Here is a 26,912-nt window from a genome sequence, read left to right on the forward strand (position 1 = left end):
GCAATTGACAAATTTGACTGTTTCCATCAACCTTTTCTTATGCAACACTTCAAACGTACTAAGTACTCATTACTAAGTAACCAGGAAGAGAATAAACCTTTGAAGCTTGTTTGGAGTGCCTTGGTGTTCATACCTCTGCCAGGGTTGGTATGACTCCGAACTGGTTCTGTAAATCTTGGCACCACGGTAGCACAAGTGTCAAATCCTATTTTTAGACCGTGTGCTCATGTGATTGAGTTGGGACCAGCTGAATGCATCTTGGGTAAACAGCAAAATCAATGGTGGCAGGAATGTTAATGCCTGTTGTCTGGACTGTTGTTGGTTATGATGTGATGAATTTCTCTGGACTGCATTCATACACATACATAGTGTTTGGGTGGGTCAGTGTAGCAAGAGTGCGTGAAGCGTGTGGTATGTGACTTCACAGGCCAACACTAAATGCGGATGCCATCGGTACAGAGACACAATAACTTTTGAGATTTTTGAGTTTGTTTTGCAAATGTTCTCCAACAAGTGTTGTGGTGAGTTAAGTTTTTCAAGATGAGTTCTCTTACTTTAACAGCTTAATTTGGTAGCAGCCTGGTGATTTGTGCCTCTGGCATTGACTTCCCAATTTGATATGGAGTAATTTCCTTTCAGCCCAGTTCATTGTAAACAAATGCCATTATATTGCTATTGGCAGAGCATTCACTTGCTTAAAAAAAGAAGGATTTCAGTACTAAATGCTTGATTTAATGACTCCTCTGGGCTGATGACCTTGCAGTATTTAGAAGACAGCTTTGCAATGCCTAAAAGAAAAAGTAACTTTGCTAAACTGAAGTGGACCTGAGAGGTTGTGGAGGATTCTCGTCTGTGTGAGTGCATACATGCGTGTTTTTCTTGAGTGACTGAGTATTTTGTTGAAAGACAAGTGCTTTAATTAAACACACTCCATTGCACACAGCTTTTTCGCCTCACCTGTTCCTCTCCCGGGGCCGTGTGTGTGTAATGGCTGAGCTCACAGAGAAAACAAGCTGCAGAGTCATGCCTTCACCATTTTGATGATAAAACCCCAAAAGTTAAATGCAAATTCTCAGTTTTTGCTCACATCCAGTGATGGCCATGAACTGTTGACCCCTTAGTTCCTTGGAGGGAATGGATAAAAACATACAGATTTACTTTTCTTTGGTAGAATAAGATGTTTTGTGTTAGTTTTCATAAGTTTTAGAAAACTTAGAGTTGAAGTTCTGTGGTAAATTCCAAATTTTGAAATGCATTCTAGTCTATGTCAGTAAGTGAGAAGAAACGAGGAAAAGGCCAATGCTGCATGGCCTAATGCGCTCGTTATCTCAAAGGTCAGAGAAGTGTGGTTGTGATCGGAAGGTCACCTGTTTCCAAGCCTCAAATCTCTCGGAAAAAACCTGTCGAAGCAACTGAATTACCAACCAGAGCTGCAGTTATTGCCCCAGGCCAAGTCTTAACCCCCGATTTGGTGCAGTGAAGCTGCTCAGTGGCAGCACCCCTGTATGTAGGGGTGTAACTGTAAACCGAAGTTGATAAGTAGAAGAACAAGGTACGAGTTGACAACAGGAAAAAAGTGACAGAAATGTCAAATACATAACGCTAGGTCTCTTTTCATTCCACCTAGCTAACACATTAGAACATTTAAAGTTTAAATTAGTTTAAAATTGCATTCAAGACAAGAAAATAAACACAATAAAACAAAGCAAAAGTTGGCAAATAAATAGTCAGCGATTGTAGAAATTGCTTTTACAAGACAACAACAAAAGCAAGCAAATACATAACTACAAATTATAAAGAGGTTATGTGTCTCTAAAAAGCCACAGTAAACAGTAAAATTAACTGTAAACACCAGAGCAACGTAGCAGCCACCCGTCACCTTGTGGGTCGGGGGCTAGAAGTTAAAGCTCCTCTGTTTACCGACACTCCTACACCGCCGCACAAACATGCAGCTAATCACCACAACACCCGATTTGGTCTGAATGAGTCCTAAGTAGATCCATTAGACAAGTTGCTTGTCAGGAGATTAGATTACCTTCACACATGGTTAACTGTAATTAGTACAAGTATGGTGTTTTCCAGAGCCGTAGTGAACGTTTAAAGAGGTTTACATTCTCTCTAAACTAAATTAATACTCAAACACCTTGGATTAAATTCAAACTGGTGCACCCAGGTTGTTTTTTTTGCAGGACTGCAGCTCAAGCGGAGTGCGATGATTAGCATGGTGAGCTGCAACTGCTTAGGTTGTTGCCCTTTGTTTGTGTTTCCTGGTCAGAGAGAGGAGAGAGTGAAATGCCACACTGATCCTCCACTGAGCAGGCCATATGCTGGGTGTATGACACACACGCATGCGGCCTGACGGAGGTGTTAATGATGGATGTGAGCTAAATTTCTTCGTTACTGTGTTATAGAAAACCCACATCAATCCACTGCTGATCTGGCAGTACAGGACATGGAAAGAACTCTGTTGTCCAAGATTCGTGCCTCGGCTTTCAGGGAAATTGGCATTATTTTTTAAATCCGTTGGGCCCTTTTTTAAGGTTATTCTGATTAAGTAAAATTTCCAAATTAGGACTAGGTATCTAACCTTTTTAGTTCCCAACCAAAATGTGTCCATAACGCAGGGTGTTGTACTGGAAGATGTCAGTTGGAAGTTGAATGTCTGCTCATTTGACACTTTTCTTTAGTTCTTCTCAGGTGTGAAAGCGTCTCATTTTTAAAAAAATTTTTAACCAGTTCCTGTAAAACTGTCTGTGTTGACTATTTGGCTACTTTGGCAACAGCTGTCATATGGAAAACAATGTTAATAATCCTCTAATTATAGGAAAACATATTATCTAAGACCGAACATGAGTTTTATTTGCACAAGTGTGCCCGGCCCTGTTCCCCCACATTCAGGACACCTTAATCACTTTTCCTGTTGCTCTGTGTCACAATCAGCAAGCATCCAGTCATCTCAACATGTAACAGTGAGGCACCGAGGCTGTGTTAATATAGTGGTGGTGCAGGCACTCATTCATTTGGGTGACATTTGAGGTGTTAAGTTTGGAGTCTCACCCAAAATAACTTTGCCTTTTGTTTGTCCAACCATCAAATGTAATGAACAGTTTTGGTTTCTTTGCTAGATCATTGTTTGTTCAGTTGTTGCTCCATCACTGAATGGATTTCTCTGAAATGTCAGGGAATGATGGATTGTACTGCTGTGTTGTGGCATTTTCAATATTACACTGGGAAGCCCTGAGAGGTTGTCATTCATTTATTTGTCCTTGCTTCAAGCTAGAAAACTAATCAGATGTGATGCTGATGGCGCAAAAGTTGAGTTTGATTGAAAGTTTGTGAGAATGTTTTGTAGTTTGTTTTCTGAGTAGCCCAGATGAGCAAAGCATGATTTTCTTTTTTGTGCTCGTGTGGTTTTTGGCTGCCTAGACGTTGGGTTTTCAGAGGAATCCAGGCTGTTGCTGTCGGACACTTCAGCTCCGCAGACCTTTTAGGTCAGCGGTGGTCCACCCTCCACCCCCTTGGGCTCCACCAGGCGGGATGCTTCACCCTCAGTCAGTCACAACAGCCAGCCACTCTGAATGTTGTTGCCGCTAACAGTGGCACTGAGCGCTATGAGTCATCTCTGGTCCGTCTGCTGACTGAAGACACTCTGTCTCCGCTTCCCTCTTCTTCTTTTCTCTTTGCGTCTCTTTGTATCTCCTCCCTCCCACCACAGCTTTGTTTTGGTGTGGGTCGGCCTCTGTTTTTCTTCTCCACTTGATCTTCCTCCTGAGCTGAGGATACCGTCTTTGCCTTCCTTTTAGACAAAACAAGAAATCTGTTTTTGTCTTTAATATTTCTGATTTATTATTGATAGTGCAGCTGTTTTTCCTGTGGTTATCCTTGAGTTCTTTCTTTTATTTCGTCTTCTGCTCGCTGTTGTTTTTCTGTATGTTTCTTCTTCTTGTGTTGGCAGTACTCTGATGCCTTGTAGGTGTGGATTGAGTTCACACTGGTGCCACTTTTCTCTTTTTTCCATAAGCCATGATGGCCATTGCTACTCAGCAGTTCAGTTAGATTGCACATTATGCATCCCTGTATCACAGAAAACTTTTTGAAGATTTTCAAAACTGCTCATATTGATACTGTAATAGGTTAGTCATTGATTAAGCCGTTGATTATAACTTAACTTTGCCCTTCTGTTGTGCAACTCTTTTAAAGTGTGTAATGGCATTTTTGCCTTGTTAGACAGTAGAGACCTCACAGGAAATGAAGGGGGCGAGTGATGAGGCAAGACATGCAAAAAAAGGTCTGTGGCTGGACTCAAATCCAAGACATTCCACATGCATAGTGAGCGTCTTAAAACCCTAATCCGCTGGGACAAGAACTCCCAACACTTCTATATATATATGCAATTATTATCATTTTTTTCAGTCCCTGCTTTATGTTGTCTTTGCTGGTAACAGAGGCAAGGGGAATAATCATCATGGGAGGAGATTTTAATATGGTTATGAATGCAAAAGATACAAAATCAAATTTTAAATGCCTACGTGCATATGCAAAACTAAATCTTAACAAAACCGCAGCACTGTTAAGGCAGAGATAGAAACGGGGCTAGTAGACCTATGAATCCACAAGAAAAATGATGAGGCGCATAAAATATACCGATGACTAGTTTATGTTTTCATTTTTGACTTTATGGAGATTAAAACTTTTCTATAACTCACGTAGAAATGGCCAAAAATGGAAATTGAAACGCTCCACATCAAGATGACAGAGACGTTATTTTTAATGTATTGCAACTGTAATTTGTAAATCAGACAAAAATGGGAGAGAATCTCTGTCATGATGTGATAATATAAAAATGGAAATGACTCCAATTAAGGCTGAACAATTAAACAAAATATTGTTGTAATATAGCCACGGGCAATATCCAAATTGCAAGAGATGCAGTTTTGCTGATGAGAATAACATGTTTCACAACTTACCATTAGAAATGAAGCATTGTGGTGCTGCCTCAGCCTATCTCATTATTATAATCTCATTATTATCATTTATGTTTTTTCTTTCAGTGAAAGTCAAATGCAAAAACTGCCATTCCCTCTTAGATGACTCACTGAAATCACAATATCTGTCAAAGATAATCGCAATCTGATTATTTTGTGAATCGTTCAGCCATAAATCCAACGCCAAAGGCTGGATGGATGAGAAAGCTGACCCTCCTTCTTTCTGTGACAACTTCCCAATAAAGTGAACAGACCAGCATGTTTTTCCCTCTAATGTTGGATAAATATGCCTGTGAGGCTGCAGCCAGGATCAGGGTAGATGGGGGTGTTTCTGTTGGTCCCTCCACTGAAACTAGAAATAGCGAAACCATAGAATTAGACAACATATCAAGAGCTGCTGTGTGAGAAACATGACACATTGCTCCCAGGCTGTTCATGGTGTCGAAGCTCCTGTTTTGTCTCTTATGTTGAAAGTCTTGGTTTTATCAGTTAATGTGAAACGTCTTTTTCCGACGCTTTCTCTCTCATTCTCTCACACATATTTCTGCGATGTCACACACAGCCATAAACGCACATTCTTGGCCTGAGAGAAGGAAGCAATTCATGTCGCCTCTGAGAGATCTTTTTATTCATGTATATTTCATATAGAGTTCCTCTCGCGCCCCAGCAGCACTGCTGCTAAATGTAAACACAGCTGGCTATTTATAGAAAATAAGCCTCAGTATCCTGCAGAAACCCCCCGCTTTTTGACAAAATGTCAGCCTTCAAGGAATACGGGAAATACTGACTTGATTTCCTGTTGAAGTCTGTGCATTCCTCTGTCAACCCACATTATCTGAGTTTGTGTCTTAAAAGAGTTATGAGTGAATTCTGGTATTTTGAAATTGCAAATGTGGCTGCAAACAACATACTGAGTAATTGGTGTGCTTTCTTTTTGCATTAGGAACATGACTGTGCGAATTTCTGATACAAAAAATGTGCTAGTATTAGTTGCACCTTTCTCATCATACCTGCTGTTCCTCCGATGCACATCATATCTCCATCGTAGTTGCGTGACCTATACCACAAGGGGCTGCATTGGTGAGAGATGTTGCTTCAGGTATATGATCAAGGAAGAAAAGTTAGAGTAATAGATCCATGACTTTGAAGGCTTATCCAAAGTCCAAATACTAGTTTCTACTACTAGTTCAAACTAGTTTATAATACAGTGAGACAGGATTTTAAAAGCCTGGAGAGTTATCACAGCTGTTGTCATTTCATCCTCTGTTATAGTTGCGCAGTTAACATAAATACACTGTTCTTGTAAAATGGTAATCAAACAGGAATATGTGCTTGCATGCGTCTGATTAATAATCACCACAATGCATTATGCCAGGTTCACCTTTTTTCGCCCAGTTTTCCAATTTCAGGAACATGTAAAGGATTCAGATTGGTTTCTGGGTGGAAGTTTAGGGGAACCAGGCTAGATATGTCTTGAAAAATGCAGTTTTCTTTGTCATGTGTACGCGTAATGGATTTTCTAATTGGCTCTCACACTACAACACATACTCTACATTTTTTTTTGTTTTTTTGAGTCAACTGCACCTCAAATCTACCTTAAAGTTGCATGGACAGCAATGCTAAATCGTCACTGTGTCTTTCAGAGCCTCCCAATTACTCACTTCTTTCTCCTTTTCCTCCGTTTAGGCTCGTAATGTAAACACAGGAGAGCTGGCTGCTATCAAAGTCATCAAACTGGAACCGGGTGAGTTATCTCATCTTTCTTTTTGTTCCTTTATCTCCCTTTTTGCTGCCATATCTTCGCCTCTATCCCTTTATCAACATTTCTCTAAATCGATCTGTCATCCATTCTTCTGTGTTTGTCCTCGCAGTCCTCCCACCATCATTTTTCACAAACCTCGTTTCCACAATCTCAGCTGTTCTCTCCCCTTCTCACCCTATACTTGCCGATTATTTCCCCTTATCACTGTCCTTTTAACCCTGTCTCTCTCCTCGATGTATTATTTTCCCAGTTTTCTTACCTTATTCTGGTTTCCATCCTCCTCTCCTCCACTAAACAAAGGAATTCATTCAGAAACAACTTCAGAAGTTACAGGAAGTCTGGAAGTGTGTCATGATATTGTTGCTAAACAATTAGATGTGGAATTTAAAATATGAAAATATGTTGAAACCTGCTCTGCTGCTTTGTACTGGCTTCTATGAGTCACAAACACACTGACACAAACACAAATCCTTGAACAAACTCACTTCCCCCATTTTCTGTTGCTTTGTAAATAATAGCCACGTCAAGAATTAAAACGAGCATTATTGTGTGCACATATGTGTTCTCTCCAGGTGAAGACTTTGCTGTCGTCCAGCAGGAGATTATAATGATGAAGGACTGTAAACACTCCAATATCGTAGCCTATTTTGGCAGTTATCTCCGGTAAGTGTTTGTGTATGTCAGTGCAATGAATTAGTTATGATTGCTGTCAAAGTGCTTGACTTTCAAGCATTTTACCAGAGAGAGACAAAAGAGCGGTGAGCCGGTGTATGTAAGGACGGAAGAAGTGTGTGAGAGGAAATTGGATTTTGTATGAAGCTGTAGTGACACAGTGTTCTTTGTGCAGGAGAGATAAGTTATGGATCAGTATGGAGTACTGTGGAGGAGGTTCTCTGCAGGATATCTATCACGGTAGGAACAGCATGCACCCAAAAACACACACACACACACACACACATTTTAATCTTAACCCTGCTGTTTTTTGTTTGCACCTTTTCCTCACTCCCCGCTGTCCATCCATCTCTCTGATTTGTCTCTTTCTTTCTTGTTTCACTCCTCCAGTAACCGGGCCTTTGTCAGAGTCACAGATAGCCTACATGTCACGGGAGACCCTGCAGGTACCGTATGCACTGTATATTACGTCAGTGTCATTGTATTTTTGACTAAGAGACTAAACAAATAGGCATATTTTGGGAGATTAGTCCTCTGCTTAACTACTCCAGTCAACACTTAAGCATCGCCTCTGATGAGTGCCTTAAAGTCAGAAAATCACCTTGAGCTATTTAAATTGTAACTCCACCAATTCCATACATTAAAGTGTGTTTACAGTTCTTGGGAAGTACTACTGCATATGTGAAAAAGTAGTACAAAGCTCCAGAAGAAGCTGCATGTAACCTGTTAATCTGCCTCTAATGTTGTCACTCACTGGCTTTGCATTTTGGGAAACATAGGCACCAGGTTTTGGAAAGCACTCCACAGGTCTAGCATTTCACTCCTGTAACACTGTCGGGGTCGCTATGGACAGTTTAAAAACAAATGATCAAAATCGATACAGCAGATTCAGAGATATCACCTTTTTATCCCACACATTCTTCTTCCTTTTCAAAACTTGGCACCTACATTACCCACAATGCAACTTAACCACTGAGTGACATCACTGGAGGCAGTTTATTAGATTACATGCGGCACATTCACATATACATTAGTACTCCCCAAGACCTGTAAACACACTTCAATGTGCAAAATTGGTGGAGTCAGCCTTTAAGAAATGTGATGTTGATGTCCAAAAATCAACTTGTGCTCTGCATATTAATTGTAAAATAAAACTGTTATCCAATCAAAGTGAAACTTAAATTAGAAATAAACATCTATCGAGGCAAAACTGGAATTGGAACTGGAACGGAGGAAGTGTCAGAGTCGTACATTTGAGCCAGACATGCAGTAGAGGCACAGATATGTGTCTGTGCTGCCAACTGTAAATTGAGCCCAATCTCCCAAATATTTTGATTTTGATTTAACCAAAAAAATATCTATTCTCCAATCTGTTTTTCAGTGCCCAGCTGTAATTTTGTAACTGTTGCATTATCATTCTGCATGTGCCAATAACACCAGCTGCTGTGTGGTTCTGTTTACAGGGTTTATACTACCTACACAATAAAGGCAAAATGCACAGAGACATCAAGGTGAGTTTGGAGAAAACTGTATGACATATTCACGTTAGCAAAACCTTCAAATCTTTAGGCCTCCAAGTGACAATTTGACTCCCTGTTTGGAAAAAATATTGTTTTTCAGGATAGTGTAATTCAGTATGATGGCAACAGAGACTACAGCCTCACAAACCACCACATGTGTTTAAGTGTTATAAAGGCAGTTCTGGTAATAATTATCATTAATGAGAACAAAAATAATGATAAATTCATGAGAAGTCATCAAAGTGTACGAGCACATGCATTTAGTGATGTTGAAAGTGAAAATTGATCCCCGCATTATTGGTGCTGATGGTGTTTGTAATGTGGGAAATGATGATTGATTAATAGCTGCAGGCTGCGTTAATCAATGACAAACCACTTTGCAACAAACCTGTGCTGCTGAACCTGTTCTCAAGTTCATTTAAATTGAGCTGAAATGTGATTTCCGTGCGTTGGGTGCTGATACATGGCGTGTTTGTCTCTGACAGGGTGCCAACATCCTTCTGACAGACAACGGCTACGTTAAACTAGGTGAGAGGAACACGCGAGGCTTCTGTGATTACATTCTGCTTCAAAAGACTGACTCTGAACAGCCTTGTTTACTGAATTTCTCACTCTCCCTCTGCTTATAATCATTTCTGTTCTGACACTCACTTATTTATTTATCCTCTGCCTCCCTTCATTCTTTCTCACTTCTTAAATCTGTCTTTTTCACCCCGTAGCTGACTTTGGAGTATCGGCCCAGATCACAGCAACTCTAGCCAAGAGGAAGTCGTTCATTGGAACTCCGTACTGGTTAGTTTGTGGTTGTTTACTACCATCTGTTCCCTTTGTACTGCATATAGTATTGTATGCAGGTAGAGCAAATGTATATAAACTTCCTACTTCATGCAAGAGACGATCGACCAGTTGGGGAAAGTTTGGGAATTTGGTAAATTCTCTGATGTCAGGCAGTGTGAAGTTTATTCCAGTTTTGTTTATTTGAGAAGGGACAGAAGCAGCCAAAACGCTATTCTTCATTAGTAGTCCCTTGGCTAAGGTGCTAAGAAGGCTTCCTGAATACATCAAAGAAAAAGCAAAACAGGGCATGGAGTTTAAGGATTGGGGAAAAGAGACACAGTTGTTCTGTTTATACATACAGAGTGACATTGCGTGAAGGGATTTGTCTGATGGGTCATGCTACAGGAATATACCAGAATGTGACTCAAAAATGGATCCGCAATGAAACAAACCAGCAATGAAGAGTATTTTAGGATCCTTCGAGGGCTCCAACAGAAACAGAATCATGGAAAAGACATAGTGTTAAACATGCTGAGGCTGATGTTGTGAGGTTGCTGCAGCCAGACAGAAATACTGAAGGAAATTCAAAATCTGTTCTTGTGCTAACTGTTTAATTGACCTGATTTAGTTTACTTGGTTAAAATGAGCACACATTTTACTCCCCCACCTTCTCTCTTCACCCTCTCTCTCTCTCTCTTTCTCTCTCCATAGGATGGCTCCTGAGGTAGCAGCAGTAGAGCGGAAAGGAGGTTACAACCAGCTGTGTGATATCTGGGCTGTAGGCATTACTGCAATAGAGTTGGCAGAACTGCAGCCTCCCATGTTTGACCTGCACCCCATGAGGTAAAGGAGTGTGTGCATGTGTGTGATGATGGCATAGACCTGCACTGGATGTGAAACAATGTTAGAATTAAATTCTTATTGTGATTGAAGGAGCCTCATTCCATCAGTGTTTATGCTTAACTTCTCAAAAAGCATCAGTTCACTTTGATTACATTTATAATTTACCAAATACAGAACCATAAAATCCATCATTGTTATTTATAACACTTGTGCTTTTCCTGCTTTCTGATGGGAAAAAGGCAGCTATACCTTGATAAATGTAGAAATATAACAACTTCTTCCACCACACAGTAGTCTGCAGTACTCTGATATGAAGTCTTGACTTTCAGTCTCTGTCTGTTTTTCCACAGGGCTCTCTTCTTAATGACCAAGAGTAATTTCCAGCCTCCCAAGTTGAAAGATAAACTCAAGTGGTAAGAAACAACCCTGTCTATGATGTCTCTGTTTTCTTCACTTGTATTTATTTAGTATTTTTAGCCACTGAGATGCAACACTGTACATGAAATCACCAATTTGTATCAAATGTGTCCCTTGCTTTCAATGTCTTTCTCTCTCTGCCGGACTGCAGGACAAACAACTTCCACCATTTTGTCAAACTTGCTCTGACCAAGAACCCAAAGAAGAGGCCAACAGCTGAGAAACTGCTGCAGGTAAAGCAATAAAACAACATATTTACAATTCTTTAAAAGAAGCTCGATGGTTAGGGTTCTTGAATTGTTGTAGGGTTACACATCCAAGCTATATATAGATAGACACTGCAGAGTGGACCATTTCCTCATTAAAGGTTATTATGCTAGTGGTTTATTGTATTATGTATGTAAACAAAAGCATTAATTGCTGCAGTGGCCCATTATATATAAAAGATAAAAATGTCACTGTGTATAACATAAACTGGACTAACACTGCTGCAAAATGTAAATGACAGAAGTCAGGCATACAGTCCAAACCTAATCACATTGTGTCGGCTGTCATCCAGGAAAAAAAAGGAAAAAAAGCTATTTTAACTTATCTTTCTAACTGGTTCCCTCTCTCGGTTTGTTTTCCAGCACCCGTTTGTGTCGCAGCCTCTCAGCAGGACGCTGGCGATCGAGCTGCTGGACAAAGCCAACAACCCTGACCACAGCACCTACAATGACTTTGACGATGACGACCCTGAGCCAGAGGTAACCTTTGACCCTCTCAGGTTTTAGCTTTCAAAACACCATCAAGCTTGCAGACAGGTCAACAGAGTGGTGATCATGTTTTTGCTGGATCTCGCTTCCTTCCCTTCACATCGTGCCCTTCTCTCTCCTCATTTACTCATTGAATCCCTTCTTCGTCAACCACTGTTCACCCTCCTCAACCTCAGTCCCTCTTTTCCCGGCACATGTGACTCATCTTTCTGCTCTTTGTCCTTCCCCTTCTCCCTCTTTTCTTTTCTTGCCTTCTCATTGCTTATCTTCTTTGCCCTCTTCCCATTTCACTCTTCTCTTCTCATTTCTTCTCTTTCCTTCCGCCCATCTTCTTCCTCTTTCCTCTTCTCTTCCCCCTTGTAGCACTTCTCCTTTCTCTCTTCCTTTCTATTCTCATTCTTCCTCCCTTCCCTTTTTTCTCCTGTCTTCTTGTCTCCATCCCCCATCTTCTACCTCCTCCTCAGTTTAAGTACAGGGGTCATTTCCTACCCGTAAGCCCTGGTGCTCGACGTGCACCCCGCTTTGCGGCCCGCAGAAAGGTACCGATGTGGGCTGCGGTGTCTGCAGTGATGTCATTCTAACACAAACGATACTGTCAGTTGTTTCTTGATTTGGGGGAGGACCACAGAACTGAATGAATAGAAACTGGATTCAATTCAGTGTCTACTGGTGCTGTCATGGAAACTGGCATTGGCATGTGACTTTCAGACAGTTGATGGATTACCATGGCAGCTGCATAAATAGTTTAACATGCCAGTGAGCAATTGTACTTCACTTTCATGCTCATCTGTTGACATGCACGTCAGCTGGTCGGATTATTTTTATATAAACTTAAAGGAATTTAGTTGATTTTTGAACATTACATACATTTTTGGCCTGATGAAGAACACACTGCCTTGTTTTAAGTATGGCTACTGTAGTGTTTTCTGTTTTTACTAGTATAAAATTAAATATGTCGAATTATTCCTTTAAATTCTACGTAGCTGTCATAAATATCACAACTATTTAGTATGCATACTGACCACTTATACGCAACAAATGCTATGCGCACTTTCATGACAACATTATTGCTGTCCTGGCTAAACCACAGCAGACCACTCAATGTCATAATAAGGATCGGCTCTATTCATTCTAGTTCTGTGGCAGCGGCTGGCCCGTAAAGAAATGTCTCAATTCATGAAGATGGCTGCCAAACTGTTACATCATCACACTCCCTAGAGTAATGCATCTGAACCACGTCCAGGTCAACTTGGGTTGGCTTTGTGGTTTGTTATTTTGTCCAATTTAGTGGGACAGCAGTTGAGTTTCACATTTTCTCTAATACCTGACTTAATGTTAAGGAACATTTAGGTTATGAAAAATATGTGAACATCAGCGGCACGGTAAAGGCTCTGATTAAAATATCAAAATCTTGTCTCATCATTTGATGGTTTGAAAAGACATGATGCATGTCAGTTGTGGAAGCCGTCTTCATTTGTCATTGCAGTCATTAACCACGAGTGTTCAGAAAATTTGCTTTATTACACCTAAAAGAGGTGGTTTTAAGTTGACAAATCTATGAGTGAATCTGTGCAACAAATGTGGCTTTTATTGATGCATTTTGTAAAGTCTTGGTTTGTCTTTTTTTCAGTGCTTTACAAGCATGGTTTGAGGTTGCTGTGTTGTAGTTTCCCTATGAAGATTAAGTGTCAAAGACATGACGTCAGGTAGAGCTTGCCATCTCGGGAATTGTTGATTTAATTTGTGAATCACCACCTGAACTTTAAACACAAAGCTCCTGTAACAGTACCTCTCTTCCCAAGAAAATAAACGAGCATCACACATGCAGTAGTTATTTCAACCTTACAGGGACTCTTGACGACTGTTTGAACACTAAGCAGATATGTTGATACTGTTTCCAGGGAAGGTTTGTCTTTTCCGTCCACTTTGTTGCTATGTTTTGGTTGTCTGGTTGCAGAGTGCGGCTGGCTGTTTTGCTGTGTCATCATACCCCACCAACAGGAAATAGCAGAAGCATTGTGTTTGTTTGTTTTAAAACCTATGTAACCTCTAAACTGTGCATGTTCTTTGAACAGCAATTTGACTGCGTGTGTCTTTTCTTTTTCCTAGTCTCCGGTCTCTGTTCCTCATCGTATTCGCTCCACCAGCAGGAGCGCCAGGGAGGGAAAGACGCTGTCAGAGATCAACTGTGAGTGACCAGACCTTGAGAGTCTTTTTAACTCCTGAACTCTTTGTTTGAACTTCTCTGATCTCATTTGGTGCCCCCCCCTTCCCCTTCTCTTCACCCGTTTGTCCGTCTCTTACTTTCTCTTCCTCAGTTGGTCAAGTGAAGTTTGATCCTCCGTTGAGAAAGGAGACAGAACCTCATCATGAACCGGTGAGTTATTAGCTGTTCTATATGTTTGTGAGAGTGTGTGAGAGAGGGTACGTTTGTGTGGTTGTCACTTCACGAGCACCAGCATGGCTGATCCTCACCTAAACACAGGAAGCACCCTGACCAATCCTTGTCATCGTCAGTCGTTGTTGACCCAAACAAGAAGCCCATCCACAGTAGGTTTTTTTTTTTTTGGCAGTTTTAAAACTGCAACATTTTATGTAGGGATGTCCCTGACCTATGCCAGCCATAATCCAAAGATGTGATATTGAGATTTTGGATACAGGCAGTTTTCTTTGAGTGTCTCAGCTCTCCTTAAGGGACGGTGAGCAGTTTAGATACCCAGAAGGAGCTTTGTGAGGCTCAGTTTTAGGTGCGACAGTTGTCAGATCCGGATGCCTCCCAGGCACGTCCAAATCAGAGGAGACTTTTGGATAGACTCAGAACATGCTGGAGGGATAATGTGAACCTGACCTAGAATACCTCAGGATCTCCCTGTCAATGCTGGACGACGGCTGGGTAGAACAATGTCTCAGCTATCTGGGTTAGCCTTCTGTTGCCACCAACACTTAGACCTCGATAAACTTCCTTTGTTCTTTGGCGTTTTGGTGACACTGACTGACCAGCAACCGTCGACATGGCCACAACATGAAATGTGAATAGAGTTATTAGCTCTCTTGCTACAATGCCTCCTCATTTACAAGCATTGATTGACATACAGTGGGGTCAAAAGGTGAATCTTTGAAAATGGACTGCAAGCTTTGCAAGAATTACTTGAATACCAAAGAAGACCAAAAAGCCCCGACTGTTACAGACCGTCCTGTACCTGACCTCAAGCCCATTGAACATTTATAGGGCACTTGAAGACTGAGAAAGCCAAGCAATGTGCGACATCACAAGAAGCTTTGAGGAACTTTTTAGAAACTAAAGCTGATTCTGTTAGTGCCTGTAACTTTTAGAACTGCTGAAAGAAGTTTTACTTGTGGACAGATGGGATGGTGCAGGGTTCATGTGCGACCACAGCGTCTTGTTAAAGTCCTCCGCTCCCTCACTCCTTCACTCTCACTTTTTCTGTCATTCCTTTGCACTTGCACTTTTTCCACAAACTCCCTTTTGTATTCCTCCTCCCTTCAAGTCTACTGAGAAAATCCACCCTAAAATGCCTCGTTGTCTCCTCTCTGTCTACACCTATTTATCCATCAATTTATGTTGATGTCATGAAACACAGTCACCAGTGTAGGTCTGCAACATTCATCTACATCCCTTTGTCCTTCAGTTTCTGCCCTCTCCTTGAAAGTAATTTAATAACACCGGGTTCTTTCTGTCTTGCTGACCCAATGTGACTCTGAGGATTATGCTGCTATGTGTAGCATTTAAAAACCAGTAAATAACTACCACATTATTATTGTTATGTATTATTGAAAACTTTTATACTGTTTCCAAGAGGATTAGCATCAGGATTTTGTGGCATCTACCTCAAAAGAGACTTGCAGATGTTTTGAGGAGTCAATGTCAGTCTGTTTAACTTCTCATGTGTAATACTAAACAAAAACAAACACACCCATAGCGACACTGGAACCTGAATTAAGGTAACATGTGGTTTTAATTCTGAAGACATACAGCCAGGAACACTACTGGAATAAGACTGAGGCTACTAATTGTCTTGTTTGAACACTAAAGAACATCATACAAAGTTATCTCTTAGCTTTAAATAGCACCTATGATTTATTAATGTAATTTATTAATGTCTGTCCTCCTCCGTTCTGCTTTTAAACCCCCACCTCCACCGATTTACTCATCCCTCCCTCCCTCAGTCTCCACGCCCATTCATCCCCTCTTCTCTTCAGATTAATATTCCAGTATCTCCCTCCTCCTTCACGGACTTCAGCGACCATTTTGGCCTTAATCCATTTTTCATCCATCACCCTCTCTTGCATCCTCCCCGTTCCCTCCATCAGTCCAGGTTAATGTATTAACTGAGGTCTCTCTCGCTCTGTCTTGCTGACCAGTGTGAATCTGAGCCCTATCTGGACTGTGTTGAGGAGCTCTACTATACCGCGAGATCTAATCTGGTAGTACTCTTTCTATCAGTCTCTCTCTCTCTCTCTCCTCTCGGCTTCTCCCTCGGTCAACTACATCCACCTTTTTTCTTTTTCACTTCTATCTTTATCCATTCCTTTATTTATTCATACCTCCGTCTTACTCTGGCCATATTTATCTTTAATTCTTTATCTGTTTCTGAAGGACAGGTCCTGGTCCTTCTTTTGGCTCTCTTGTTTTCTGGGCCTTCGCTGCTGTCTCTCTCCTCATTTTTTTATTTTTTTTATTTTCCAGAGTGCTGATTGTTTTGGCTGTTCCATATCCAACATGTACTTCTGTTCATTTTCACAGTTTTTTCCATCTATTTTGGTCTGTCCATCTGTTTCTGTTCATTTTCTTCTTCTTTTTCCAGCTTTGGCTTTCGCCTCACTAACTGGTGTTGTAGTTGTCATGGTGATAAGAATCCTTGATGTTCTTTGTTGTTGTTTTTGGATATAATACACACATTCACACACACGTCACATATCAGTCAATCAAATCAAGTTATTAATATAGTTTTATAAATATAGTATATTTGTGATAAATATGAAGTTCGGAGCTCAGATTCAGTTGCAGAGCTGCACCTCTGAAGGTTTGTAGTGTTGCAGTGTGTTGACACGCTTAAACACATCGCAAAACTTAACATATCGAAATTTATAAACACACACTAGACCTTTTAATGTTTGCTTTACTTGATATTTGTGGTGGCGTGTCTCTTTAATATTTCTCTCTACAGAATGTGTGTCTCTTTTCTTTACTCTACCGCTTCTATGTCCTCTAACCTCTTACGTCCTGTAGTTGACCAAAGCAATGAGGCCCTTTTTCATGTGTGTCTGGGCGTGTCTGTGTGTTTGTGTTTGTTTACAGTCCGTCTCTTTCCCTCTGCATGTCTGTTGCATTGTGGGACTATCTTTAAAAGTGTTTTTGTGACGATGCTGCATTCACATTGTGGCTTCATGCAATATATGACAAACCAAGCTTTCCTTTATTTCAGTCAGAGAACGGTGCTTAACTCAGCTGCTTATTGTCGAGCTGCACTCGAATCAACTTTCACCTGGTTTTAAAATGAGTAATGATGAATCATAGCTATTCAGCATACATTCAAAAAAACTTTGCTGAGTTGTTTTTTATATATTAGTACAGTACCTGACTTCACATTGACGGTTACTAGCATAAATTGTCCAAAACATTGGTTCCCAACCAAGGGCTTGGGCTCCCCCTTGGGTAAACATATCTAACTTGTGGCCAGTGGGCAAGATGCTGTCCCTCACCAGCCTCATTTCCCTTTATCAGCATTTATCTGTTAATTCCAAACCAAAAGGTGCACATTGACTAACTAGGTTTGTTTGTGGGGTTACAGGTTTAAAGAAATCCCTATTCACAACTAGCATATCTATTGGTTAGCATTACACATCAGACTCTCACGAAGCTTAATTAGTTGGCTAGCTACAGCGTATAAAACTTGCTAGCTATAGTTTACATTTCAGCTGGCAAAATTCTTTATTATTATTATCCTTATTATTTATACTTTCTCTGGATTTTCCTTGTGAAATATCAGACACTTTCACCGCAATGGGACCTAAGTTAAACTGCTCTCAGTTCATGTTCACACAGAGGCAATCACATGATGACACCTTCACACATAGATGTTGCTTCATTTTAGGGCATCACGAGCCAAAAAGTTTGGGAAGAACTGGTTTGAAACTAATGCTTGTGTCATACTAACTAAGTAAATATTGTAGGAAAAAATGGGTGACTGTAGGTATCTACATGTGACGACCTGCTATTCTTGTTACCTCATCTAGTGGTGTTGAAGTAGGACTTACTCTTTAAGAGTCCAGAAAAATCTTACTGCGACCAATTTTGTTTTGGAGAAATTATTCAAGAACCTATTTTGCACCTCAAAATTCAATAAGGTACAGTTTTTACTGTGTTAGCAAACCTGTAATTGTCAAATATCTTTATGAAAACAAGGGAATTGCTGTTGTGGTTAATATTATATATTCCTAGGCCACAATGTGAACTCAGCAAGAGTCAAATCTGCACACAAAGTTAGTCATACTCTCACTGTGTACATCTGTGTATGTCTGTGGTGAAACTGCTGTTTTATTGGGTGTATTACTATTTCTTGTAGGCTGCTATAACTGTCACCACAGCCACTACAGTTGCAGCGCCTTTAGTAATTTGGTAGTTGAACAGGGTGTATGTGGTTTATCTGGCACTTAGCCGACATCTTCAGCCCTTTTTGTGTCACTGGAGAAATGAAGTACATGTCACTTAAATGAGCCAGTTATGAAGTCTTTTGTCACAGTTGTAATGTACTTTGTTTGTCTTGTAGGACTTGCAGTTGGAGTACGGGCACGATTCACCAAGTCTACTGGGAGGAAACAAGTAAGACAACCCTTTTGTCTCGCTCTTGTCGTCTTTTTCTCTCTTTTTTAGTTGCACCTTCGTGTCTTTATCTCTGTGATGCTTCAATTTTCTCCAGTTCTTTAGTCTGCAGTTGCAGTTAGACCATCAGAATGTGAGATAGGGAGAGTTTTCGTGCAGTAGGTTTGATGATTTATTCATAGTTGCCGCTCGAGGATGTTCTGTAATCTGTGTGTTTGTGTGAGCTTTCTGCTTGAAAGTGTGCTTTGTAAGCAGCAAGCTCAGGTTCACGTCAGGGCAGCAGAATGTCCTCCACTGCCTGGCAAGGACTTGAAAGATTTCTCAAGCATGTAGATTTTCAATCCCTGTGAACACATCTAGAAATCAGATATGTTTATTTTTCTTTCTCGTTGATCATAATCATGTTTACTCATTTACACAATTCTCCTCAAACAGGAGTCTTCTCAAATCTGTGGAGGAGGAGTTACAGCAGAGGTAAGTCACATCCTGATACATCCAGGAACTCGATCTTGATCTGCTGATGTTCTAACCACGCCCACCCATCAGCCAATCATTGTTAACGGCAGGACTAATCTCGGCCAATCACACGCAACTAACGCTGTCGTAATGACTTCAGGCTGTCGGGCTCCGGGCATCTTGGATTCTTGTGGGTTTTATTTTCCCTCTGCGGCTTGCTTCACGCTTTGATGTCATCAGGAAAAATGCTGCGCATTATAGGGGCTTCCTGCAGGGCATGGCTTGCACACATGCACTCACACTGTCAGACACACACACACACACACACTCTCATACAAACATGCACGCATATACAGTTTTTTAGCCAAAGCTGCAGTAGGTGTCTTCAGTAATTTTACTGGCACCTCTATAGAGACGTTCTTCTTACTTGCCCCGAAATAATGATGATCACCATTATTGTGCTTTGCTGTAATCTCTGAGACAATCTGATATAACATGTGTTTCACTTAATTCTTGGGTCTGCACAGTAACACTGAGGGTTCAAAGATTTCCTCTAAACATTCCCTTTCAGAAACTAAAAGCCAAATTTGACATTTGTTTCCCTGTAAATCCTTATTATGTGAAAGCCAGGTCTGCTGAATCGATGTTTTACATATATGATCTTGATAATAATCATGATTAAAGTATGATAGTATCCAAGGTTGTTTGGCTACACACTTAAATGTAGTTTCTTTAGTTTGAGTTGCTCCCAGTTTCTATTCCTTTTTGTCTCCTTTAGTAGTAGCCTTCTGTAGGAGTACAGTAGATAACCATGACCTTGTTTCAGTCTTTAAGGTTGTATCATCTGTTCCTAGATGTAGGACAGTTAGTAAATCAGTCTGCAGACCTGCGTATCGAGGTGCCTCTGACGTGAATGCTACTGTGCAGTAACAACACGTGGCAGAATGTCAGAGTCACCTGGTCATAGTCACCTTATTTATTCTGATGTGGTAAACCCAACCCCTCTGGTATTCTCAAGGAGGATGAAGGTACTGTTGTTTAGACTTTCAGACCCAGTTAACTGTCTGACTGCCTTTTTCTAGTTTCCCGTTGAGTCACAGCATGTTTTTCAATTTTACTTTGTCTACACAGAAGAAAAAAATATGATATAAGCACTCCTGCGACATTATTTTGTAGGAAAATGTCCCAAATGATATCGTTCCCCACTGTCATTGTCGTTATAGTTGTGGTGTGGACTCCACCATCCACTTGAGTTAGAAAGATTCTTAAAACGATCTATTTGGATATTGTTATGGTGATCGTTCTTGGTGCGGATGGCAAAAAATACTTGTGCCATGGCTGACATGAGCAAATAAAAAGGTTAAAATCCTCAAGAAGGAGCAATTACATAATGACTGTCATTGTCAACATTCTCTTCTGAGCAGAAATGCTGTTTTTATTCACTAATGGATTTCATTGGTTTCTAATTTGATCAGTGTAAAGCTACAACCTGTACAGATGTTTCACATCAAAACCAAAATGCAGGACCCCTACCTCTTCCTGATGTACCTTTACTGTGAAACATCTGCATTGTATTTAATTGGCAAGAGCTTCACACTGATTAATAAAACAGCAAAGTAGAAGTGACTGCAGTCAGAGGTTTAGTTCACTGTTGTGGGGTTTGTAGATCTGTAAGGACTGTACAGGTTTGAACAGTAGGTTGAGTGTAGACGTGTCTGTTTGTGGCTGTTGGTTGGAAGATCACATCCACCGATTATTGATTTTTGTTGGAGGATTGTGATTCTTTTCTTGTTTGGATCTGTTCAGTCCTTTCAGATCTGCCCAGAGTTTAAGGGTTAGAGGTAGTTTACGGACCGAGCTTCACACAGATCTCCCTCCCCTTTCCCCTCCCCCTCCCCCTCCTCCTCTTCCTCCTCTTGTCACCTTTGCTTGCTCCATTTTCTCCCTTAACCTCCCCATCTTATGCTCTCCCTACCTCAACCCTCTATTTCTCTCTCCTTCCTCCCCTTCTCCCATCCCATCCCTCTCCTTTCTGCCCACCCCCCTCCTATCTTCACCTCCTCCCCCAGGGGCCATGTGGCACACTTAGGGGATGATGAGGATGAGGATGATGATGGTGCAGATGATGATGAAACTCACACTCAGTAAGTTCCCTACCAGTCTTAGAACTGAAAGCCTCTCCCCACTCGTGTCTCTCCTCCCTCGTCTCGACGAGGATGAGGAGTAAGACGAGGCGGAAGGCTTCTTGTCTTTGCCACAGTTTCATCCACGCATCTCTATGCTTCACACCCCACCATCATGCCACATATGCCACCTGTGTTTGTGTGTGTGTGTGTGTTTACAGCCGGTGTGTTTTCTATGCTGTCTTGTGTGGAGTGTAATAACTACTAACAGTAACCCTAACCCTAAAAACTCACCTGGAGGCTGTTAATGTAGAAGGTTTTATTGTTTATTTTTCAGTTATTTCTAGATTTTATACACAGGGAGTAACTTAAACCATTAGTAGGTAGCTTAATGTCAACCCAGCTGAATGTCAGATACCTTTGGTATATCGTTTAATTTCCCCTGGATTCTTAGCAATAATTCGATGCTTCAAATATGAGGTCTGGGTATGACCTTGAAATCTTTGTTGTTGTCTTGTTTTGTTCTTCGCTTGCATCGCCATCTGTGTGCCTCCTCGCTGTGTGTGTGGGATAGTGTGTGTGCGCTGCTTATTTGGCGTCCAGCCCCATCCCTTATTGTGTAAAAGCCAAATGTCCGCAGTAGACCAGGGTGTCCTTTCTAGACATATATTTTCCACTGCAGTCAGACAGGCGTTAGTCTCAGCACACACCCACAGCGCACTGATTGCAAAAATAGAAAGAACCCAAAGTCCTAAAATTACTGTAACCAGTAGTGTAAAGTGGAGTCAGACTGATGGTTCATGGTTATAATCATGTTGAATAAGCTACATTTTTGCAGCGACAATCGATTGTATGAAAATAAAATACAAAAAAAGAATAAATACACAAACATAACCTCCATGCTGACTAGCGACATGGAGTTACTCACTTAATTCTTTAGCTCACTGTCACGAACTTTATTGTGCTTTCCTTTTGATAAAAAACAAGTAAGAAGTATGATCCAGCTCCAAATAATCACGGACAACTTCCTTTTCCATTCGCCATTTTCTTACCTTTACAACCCAGAATCCACAACAGTTAGGACGCTGCAAAGACAAAATATTTAATGTTTGACCTCATCAACCTCCTTGATTTCTGTAAATACATGCCATTTCTGAATTTGATGAAAGCAACACGCTTCAAAAAAGACTGGAAAAAGTTGTAAAATGCTCCAAATACACCTGTTTGGAACATTGCACAGGTAAACAGGTGATTATATTATTTTATTTATTCATGTTTTGCACAGCGTCCCGACTTTTTTGGAATCGTGGTTGTAGACGTAGAATCAGCAGACTGTTACCAATCCTCCTGCTTTCAATTTAGATCTTTATTTTGCCAACACACAGGTGTTTTCATAGCACCCTTAATGCTCCACTGAAGGAGGTTCTTTGCCATGTGACAATCACCACCATGCCACACCTTTAAATGTATTGTTCCACCCTTTAAAAGCTCAGAGGTGTAAACTGTCCGTAACCGATCAGTTTTTAATGATAAAGTTCACATTAAGGGTGGAGGCCATATATCTGTCGACCACCACTCAGCTGATTCACTGTCTCATTTTTATTGGTGTTCTTGTCTTTTTGTTCATTGTGATCTGCTCTGTCCGTTTCAATCTTAGTGCTCTGATATAAGTCTGTCTATAAGGCAAAATGGATAAAGTCTTTGTGAATATAGTGCTGGTCTGGAGGGAAATTCAAATTTGTAAGGCATTCGGAGATGCTTAAAGGTGCAATATGTAAGACTTTTGGTTTAAAGCATCCAAAATTCAATTGAAATTATCGACAGAATGGCGAGAAATAACAGGTTTATGTCAATTTATTCTGTTAAGAGAGATATCTACCAAAGTAAGCATGCTAACCAGCTAGCCCCGGACCATTCTGTCATGTAATACCAACAAGAAAATCTTAATCGTGAATTCTTTTGGCCCAAATAATCGTGTAGTGAAAATCTGATTTGGTGACAGCCTTCTCTGCTGAAATGCTTCTCCCCATTTGTTTGGAGTGACCCACGACAGGTGGCCAGTCCTTACATATCGCACCTTTTAAAAGCCTCAAATATAAAGTCAAGTATTAGTCAAACACAAAACATTTTACACTTTTGTTGATGGACTCATCTGTCTAACAAACAAACAAAAAATTTATGTTATCCTTTTAAGCAACAATCTTATCATTGTTTTCAGTATCAGCGCTCTATTCTCAGAGCCTTTACACATGCTCCATCTGTAGTTTGTCTTCATGGTCTCACTTTGTATGAAGAGTTAAACCTTTTAAAGCAGTGATCCTGTGTTTGTCTCGGTGTCCAGTAGTGTCAGGCTGTGGTTAAACTTGTCATTTCAGGCTTTCTTTTATCATCTGATGACCCCGTCAAACCCCGCCATCTAGTCTCAAAGACAATCTCTCAACAACTTTCATATAAAATGTTTTAAACGAGATATAAACAATGTGATCGCATATCTTTGATTCAAACTATGTGATTTTCAGAAATCTGTCCTTAAAATGACAAGTTAAACCACAGCCTCAGTGGTTACTCATTGACTGATGTGAATTTTGTTTTCAGTGCCCTTCTTGTTTGTCATAAATATCAGTTGTACGTCTGTTTTTTGAGTGTTTTATCAAGCAGTCTCAAATCATCCATCTTCTTATTCTTCAGTAAATCGAGCACTATCATGAGGCCAAAGGTCCCGCCTCCGCTTCCTCCCAAGGTACGAGTAAATGATTTGTCATTTTAGGATCCATTTAAATGTTCAGTTTAGTCTTTTGTAGTGTTGTTTTCTTTAATTCTGTTCAATGTCATTGAGAATGGGACAGAAATAAGCTAACTCTTTATCCTTCTGCTATTTCCCTTCAGCCCAAGTCCATCTGCTCGTCCACGCAGCCACAGCAGCAACAACAAAAACACGACGATAGCCAATCACACAGCGAGGACGACGGCGGAGGTGGAGGCACCATCAAACGCTGTCCGGTCCCAGAGACGGCGAGCCCCGCCAAGCCCTCCAACGTCCCTCCGCGGCCCCCGCCCCCGAAGCTGCCGCCCCACCGCCGCAGTAGCCTAGGTAACGAGAGCCCCAAACGCACGGACGAGGAAAAATCTGCCCCAGAGGATGATGGGAGCTTTAGGCATTTCTGGGAGTGGCTCCACACACCTCACACAGAGGAGGAGCTGGAGGAGGCGTGGGAGGTGCTGAAGGAGGTGAAAGAGGAGCAGGAAAAAGAGGAGGAAAAGGAAGAGAGTAAGAGCAGCCCACTTGATAGATCGGTAGTGTCCGCAGACCCTGTCGTCCCCTCCGATTGGTTGTGTGGTCTCCCATTAGTCAGTCCTCGTAGTCTGATTTCTTTGTTCCATGAGTCCATCAATAACAGTCCTTTTTAAATCTTTTGTTTGTAGTTCCTTTTGTCCATCAGCTCCTGCTCAGTATAAGTGTTTGTCTTTTTTTTGTATCGTTTTGTTTTTGTTTTGTGAAGTCTGATTGGTTGTTTAACCCAATCAATCCAAAGCTAGTAGTCTGCTACCACTCCCCCTCGCTTCATAGGAGGAAGAAGGAAGAGGCAAAAAGTCTGTTTTCATTCAGTTTGAATGTTAGTCGACATATCTCTGCCCCGATGACTTCTGTAAAGGGGTTTAATAATACTGATTGAACTTTGTTTCTCTGTTTTTGATTTGTTTTACTTTGATTCACTTTGGTATTTCCTGTTCCTGTCAGCAGCTTTAAACTCTTAAATCTGACATAGAAGCTTTTCATTGTTTGATGACTGAATTACTGGCTTGATAAGAGTTTCGTCCAACAAACAATGAATTTGAGGCAAATGTTCTAGGGGTCGGCCGATGTGGGTTTTTTTTTTTTCAGTGCTGATACCGATTATTAGTAATCAGTGAGGCCAATAACCGATAATTGGAACCGATATACATTTGCAGTAAAAATAAAAATCTTAGTATCAAAGTTGAGAAAAACCATTAAAGGCTTGTTACTAACTACAATTTACTCAAGCACTGTACTGAAGTACAATTCTGAGGAAAAATGGAAATACTCAAGTAATCTCACTCCACTACATTTATTTGATAACTTTAGTTACTAGTTACTTTGCAGATTCAGATTATTTGGTGCTGATGGGCTTTTATTTGTGACTTGTAACCAATCACATAGTGTTGTGGGCGGGACATTAAGTGAGACCAGTAATTGGTGACTGCAGACAAAGAGATTCTGCTGCATCAGAGCACAGATACTGATAATCAGAAAAATGCTGAATATCGGGCCCCTAAATCGGCCTGGCCCATAAGCCGTCTACCCCTAAAATCAATCAATTTTAAATATACAGCCCAAAATCACTCACATCGCGAGAGTGATGTTGGAAGCTGAACAGGAACAGAAACACCAAAGCACGAACAAACCAGATTAAATTCTAGCTTGATAAAAATAACACTCATAGAAATTCACAACATAATTGGAGTATTTTGGATATTACCCACATTCTCATACAGTTTTCATCAGATATTGGAAAACAAAGATTAGAAATATATGCCAGCATGGTCCTCAGAGGCTTCAGCAGGCACACCTTGGTGGAGCTGCACTGTGTGTGTGCATATGTGTCTTAAGTGTTGTTTTAGTTTTGTCTTTAGCCCCAGATCCTACCTATCAAACAGGCCTCATTATTTTTACCACTTAACAGCCAACTGAAACCTTTTTATAACAGAGTAGTTCCAGCAGATGTGTTGGATACTTGCCAGGGTGCGAGAGTGGTAGAGTCGACAAACGTACCAGTCATAGTTTGACCGGTATTGACCGATATCTAGCAGGATGTCCGTGGTGCATTAACACCTTCCTGTGCTCATGACTATATTTGATCCTCTGTATTCTTCCTGCTAGCCTGCTCCCTCCTTCCCTCCCTCTCTGCTCCCAGTAGTTTGTTTGTTACTGTTTTAAGCTCTGATATATCTGCAGTCCTGCAGATTAGATTGCACTCATTGAAGCCGATAATGGTGTCAGTGTGCAGCTGATTCTATTTCTGTTTCTTCACTCACCTTCTTTCTCAAACACGCAGCTGCATATTCACACACACTCTCTCTCTCTTAGTGTCTCTGTCACATGTTGAGTTGTGTCTGTTGTTGTAGGTAACGGGCTGAACTCTCCACACAGTGGAGACAGGGACGGTCCAGCAGACAGACAGTCCACTATGCCCCCTAGTGTCCCCATACGGAAAGACAAGAAGGATGTTCCGGTAAGGAGGCTCAACACCAGGAAGTTCCTCAGAAAAGAAAATTAGCTTTCAGTGAAGCCATTGCTGAAATTTTTCATAACAGACATGATGCTGTGGTGCAAATGAATAAGTCAGGCAGAAGGTAGTAAAATAGGGTCTTAGATGCATCAAGAATCATATTGTGAGTCGCTTGTGCTTGTCAAATTTTGATACCCTGTGTAAGATTCACTTATAGTGTGTTACAGGATCATTAATAGTCCAGTGCTAACTATATATATGTGTGTGTGTGTGTGTGTTTATCTGTCTATCCTAGAAGCCAATCAGTAACGGCCTCCCCCCTACACCCAAAGTCCATGTAAGTAACAGTCTGTTTCTGCTCTCCAACATTTAATGTGAGTGGTGGTGTGGTGCAGGGAAACAGATCCTTTCTATATGAGAAAGTTCACATGTTTAATCACCTGCTTCAGATCTTTGTTGCATTACATTGTATTCTTAAGTTGGTTTACTCTGTAACTCTTTTCTCTTCC

The 26,912-nt window shown here is 40.9% G+C and overlaps 1 protein-coding gene across 4 annotated transcripts in view; it reads left to right on the top strand.

Moving 5' to 3' along the window:
• Positions 1-26,912, top strand: part of LOC141009132 (mitogen-activated protein kinase kinase kinase kinase 3-like) — a 40,026-nt gene that overhangs the window by 7,956 nt on the left and 5,158 nt on the right. For 2 of the 4 annotated variants that reach the window (XM_073481569.1, XM_073481570.1), the window contains exons 2-21: positions 6,672-6,729; positions 7,320-7,410; positions 7,595-7,659; positions 7,810-7,865; positions 8,883-8,930; positions 9,425-9,467; positions 9,659-9,731; positions 10,428-10,559; positions 10,910-10,972; positions 11,128-11,209; positions 11,606-11,722; positions 13,841-13,919; positions 14,050-14,108; positions 16,115-16,177; positions 18,523-18,575; positions 19,011-19,049; positions 23,843-23,894; positions 24,041-24,245; positions 26,300-26,406; positions 26,699-26,740. In XM_073481569.1, the coding sequence (XP_073337670.1) occupies positions 6,672-6,729; positions 7,320-7,410; positions 7,595-7,659; positions 7,810-7,865; positions 8,883-8,930; positions 9,425-9,467; positions 9,659-9,731; positions 10,428-10,559; positions 10,910-10,972; positions 11,128-11,209; positions 11,606-11,722; positions 13,841-13,919; positions 14,050-14,108; positions 16,115-16,177; positions 18,523-18,575; positions 19,011-19,049; positions 23,843-23,894; positions 24,041-24,245; positions 26,300-26,406; positions 26,699-26,740 (1,527 nt within the window). Of the gene's footprint in view, positions 1-6,671; positions 6,730-7,319; positions 7,411-7,594; positions 7,660-7,809; positions 7,866-8,882; positions 8,931-9,424; positions 9,468-9,658; positions 9,732-10,427; positions 10,560-10,909; positions 10,973-11,127; positions 11,210-11,605; positions 11,723-13,840; positions 13,920-14,049; positions 14,109-16,114; positions 16,178-18,522; positions 18,576-19,010; positions 19,050-21,100; positions 21,176-23,842; positions 23,895-24,040; positions 24,423-26,299; positions 26,407-26,698; positions 26,741-26,912 lie in introns of all 4 variants that reach the window. The other 2 variants (XM_073481568.1, XM_073481571.1) reach the window with 2 other exon arrangements.

The sequence above is a fragment of the Pagrus major genome, chromosome 15 (assembly GCF_040436345.1).
Source record: "Pagrus major chromosome 15, Pma_NU_1.0".
NCBI classification, from domain to species: Eukaryota; Metazoa; Chordata; class Actinopteri; order Spariformes; family Sparidae; genus Pagrus; species Pagrus major.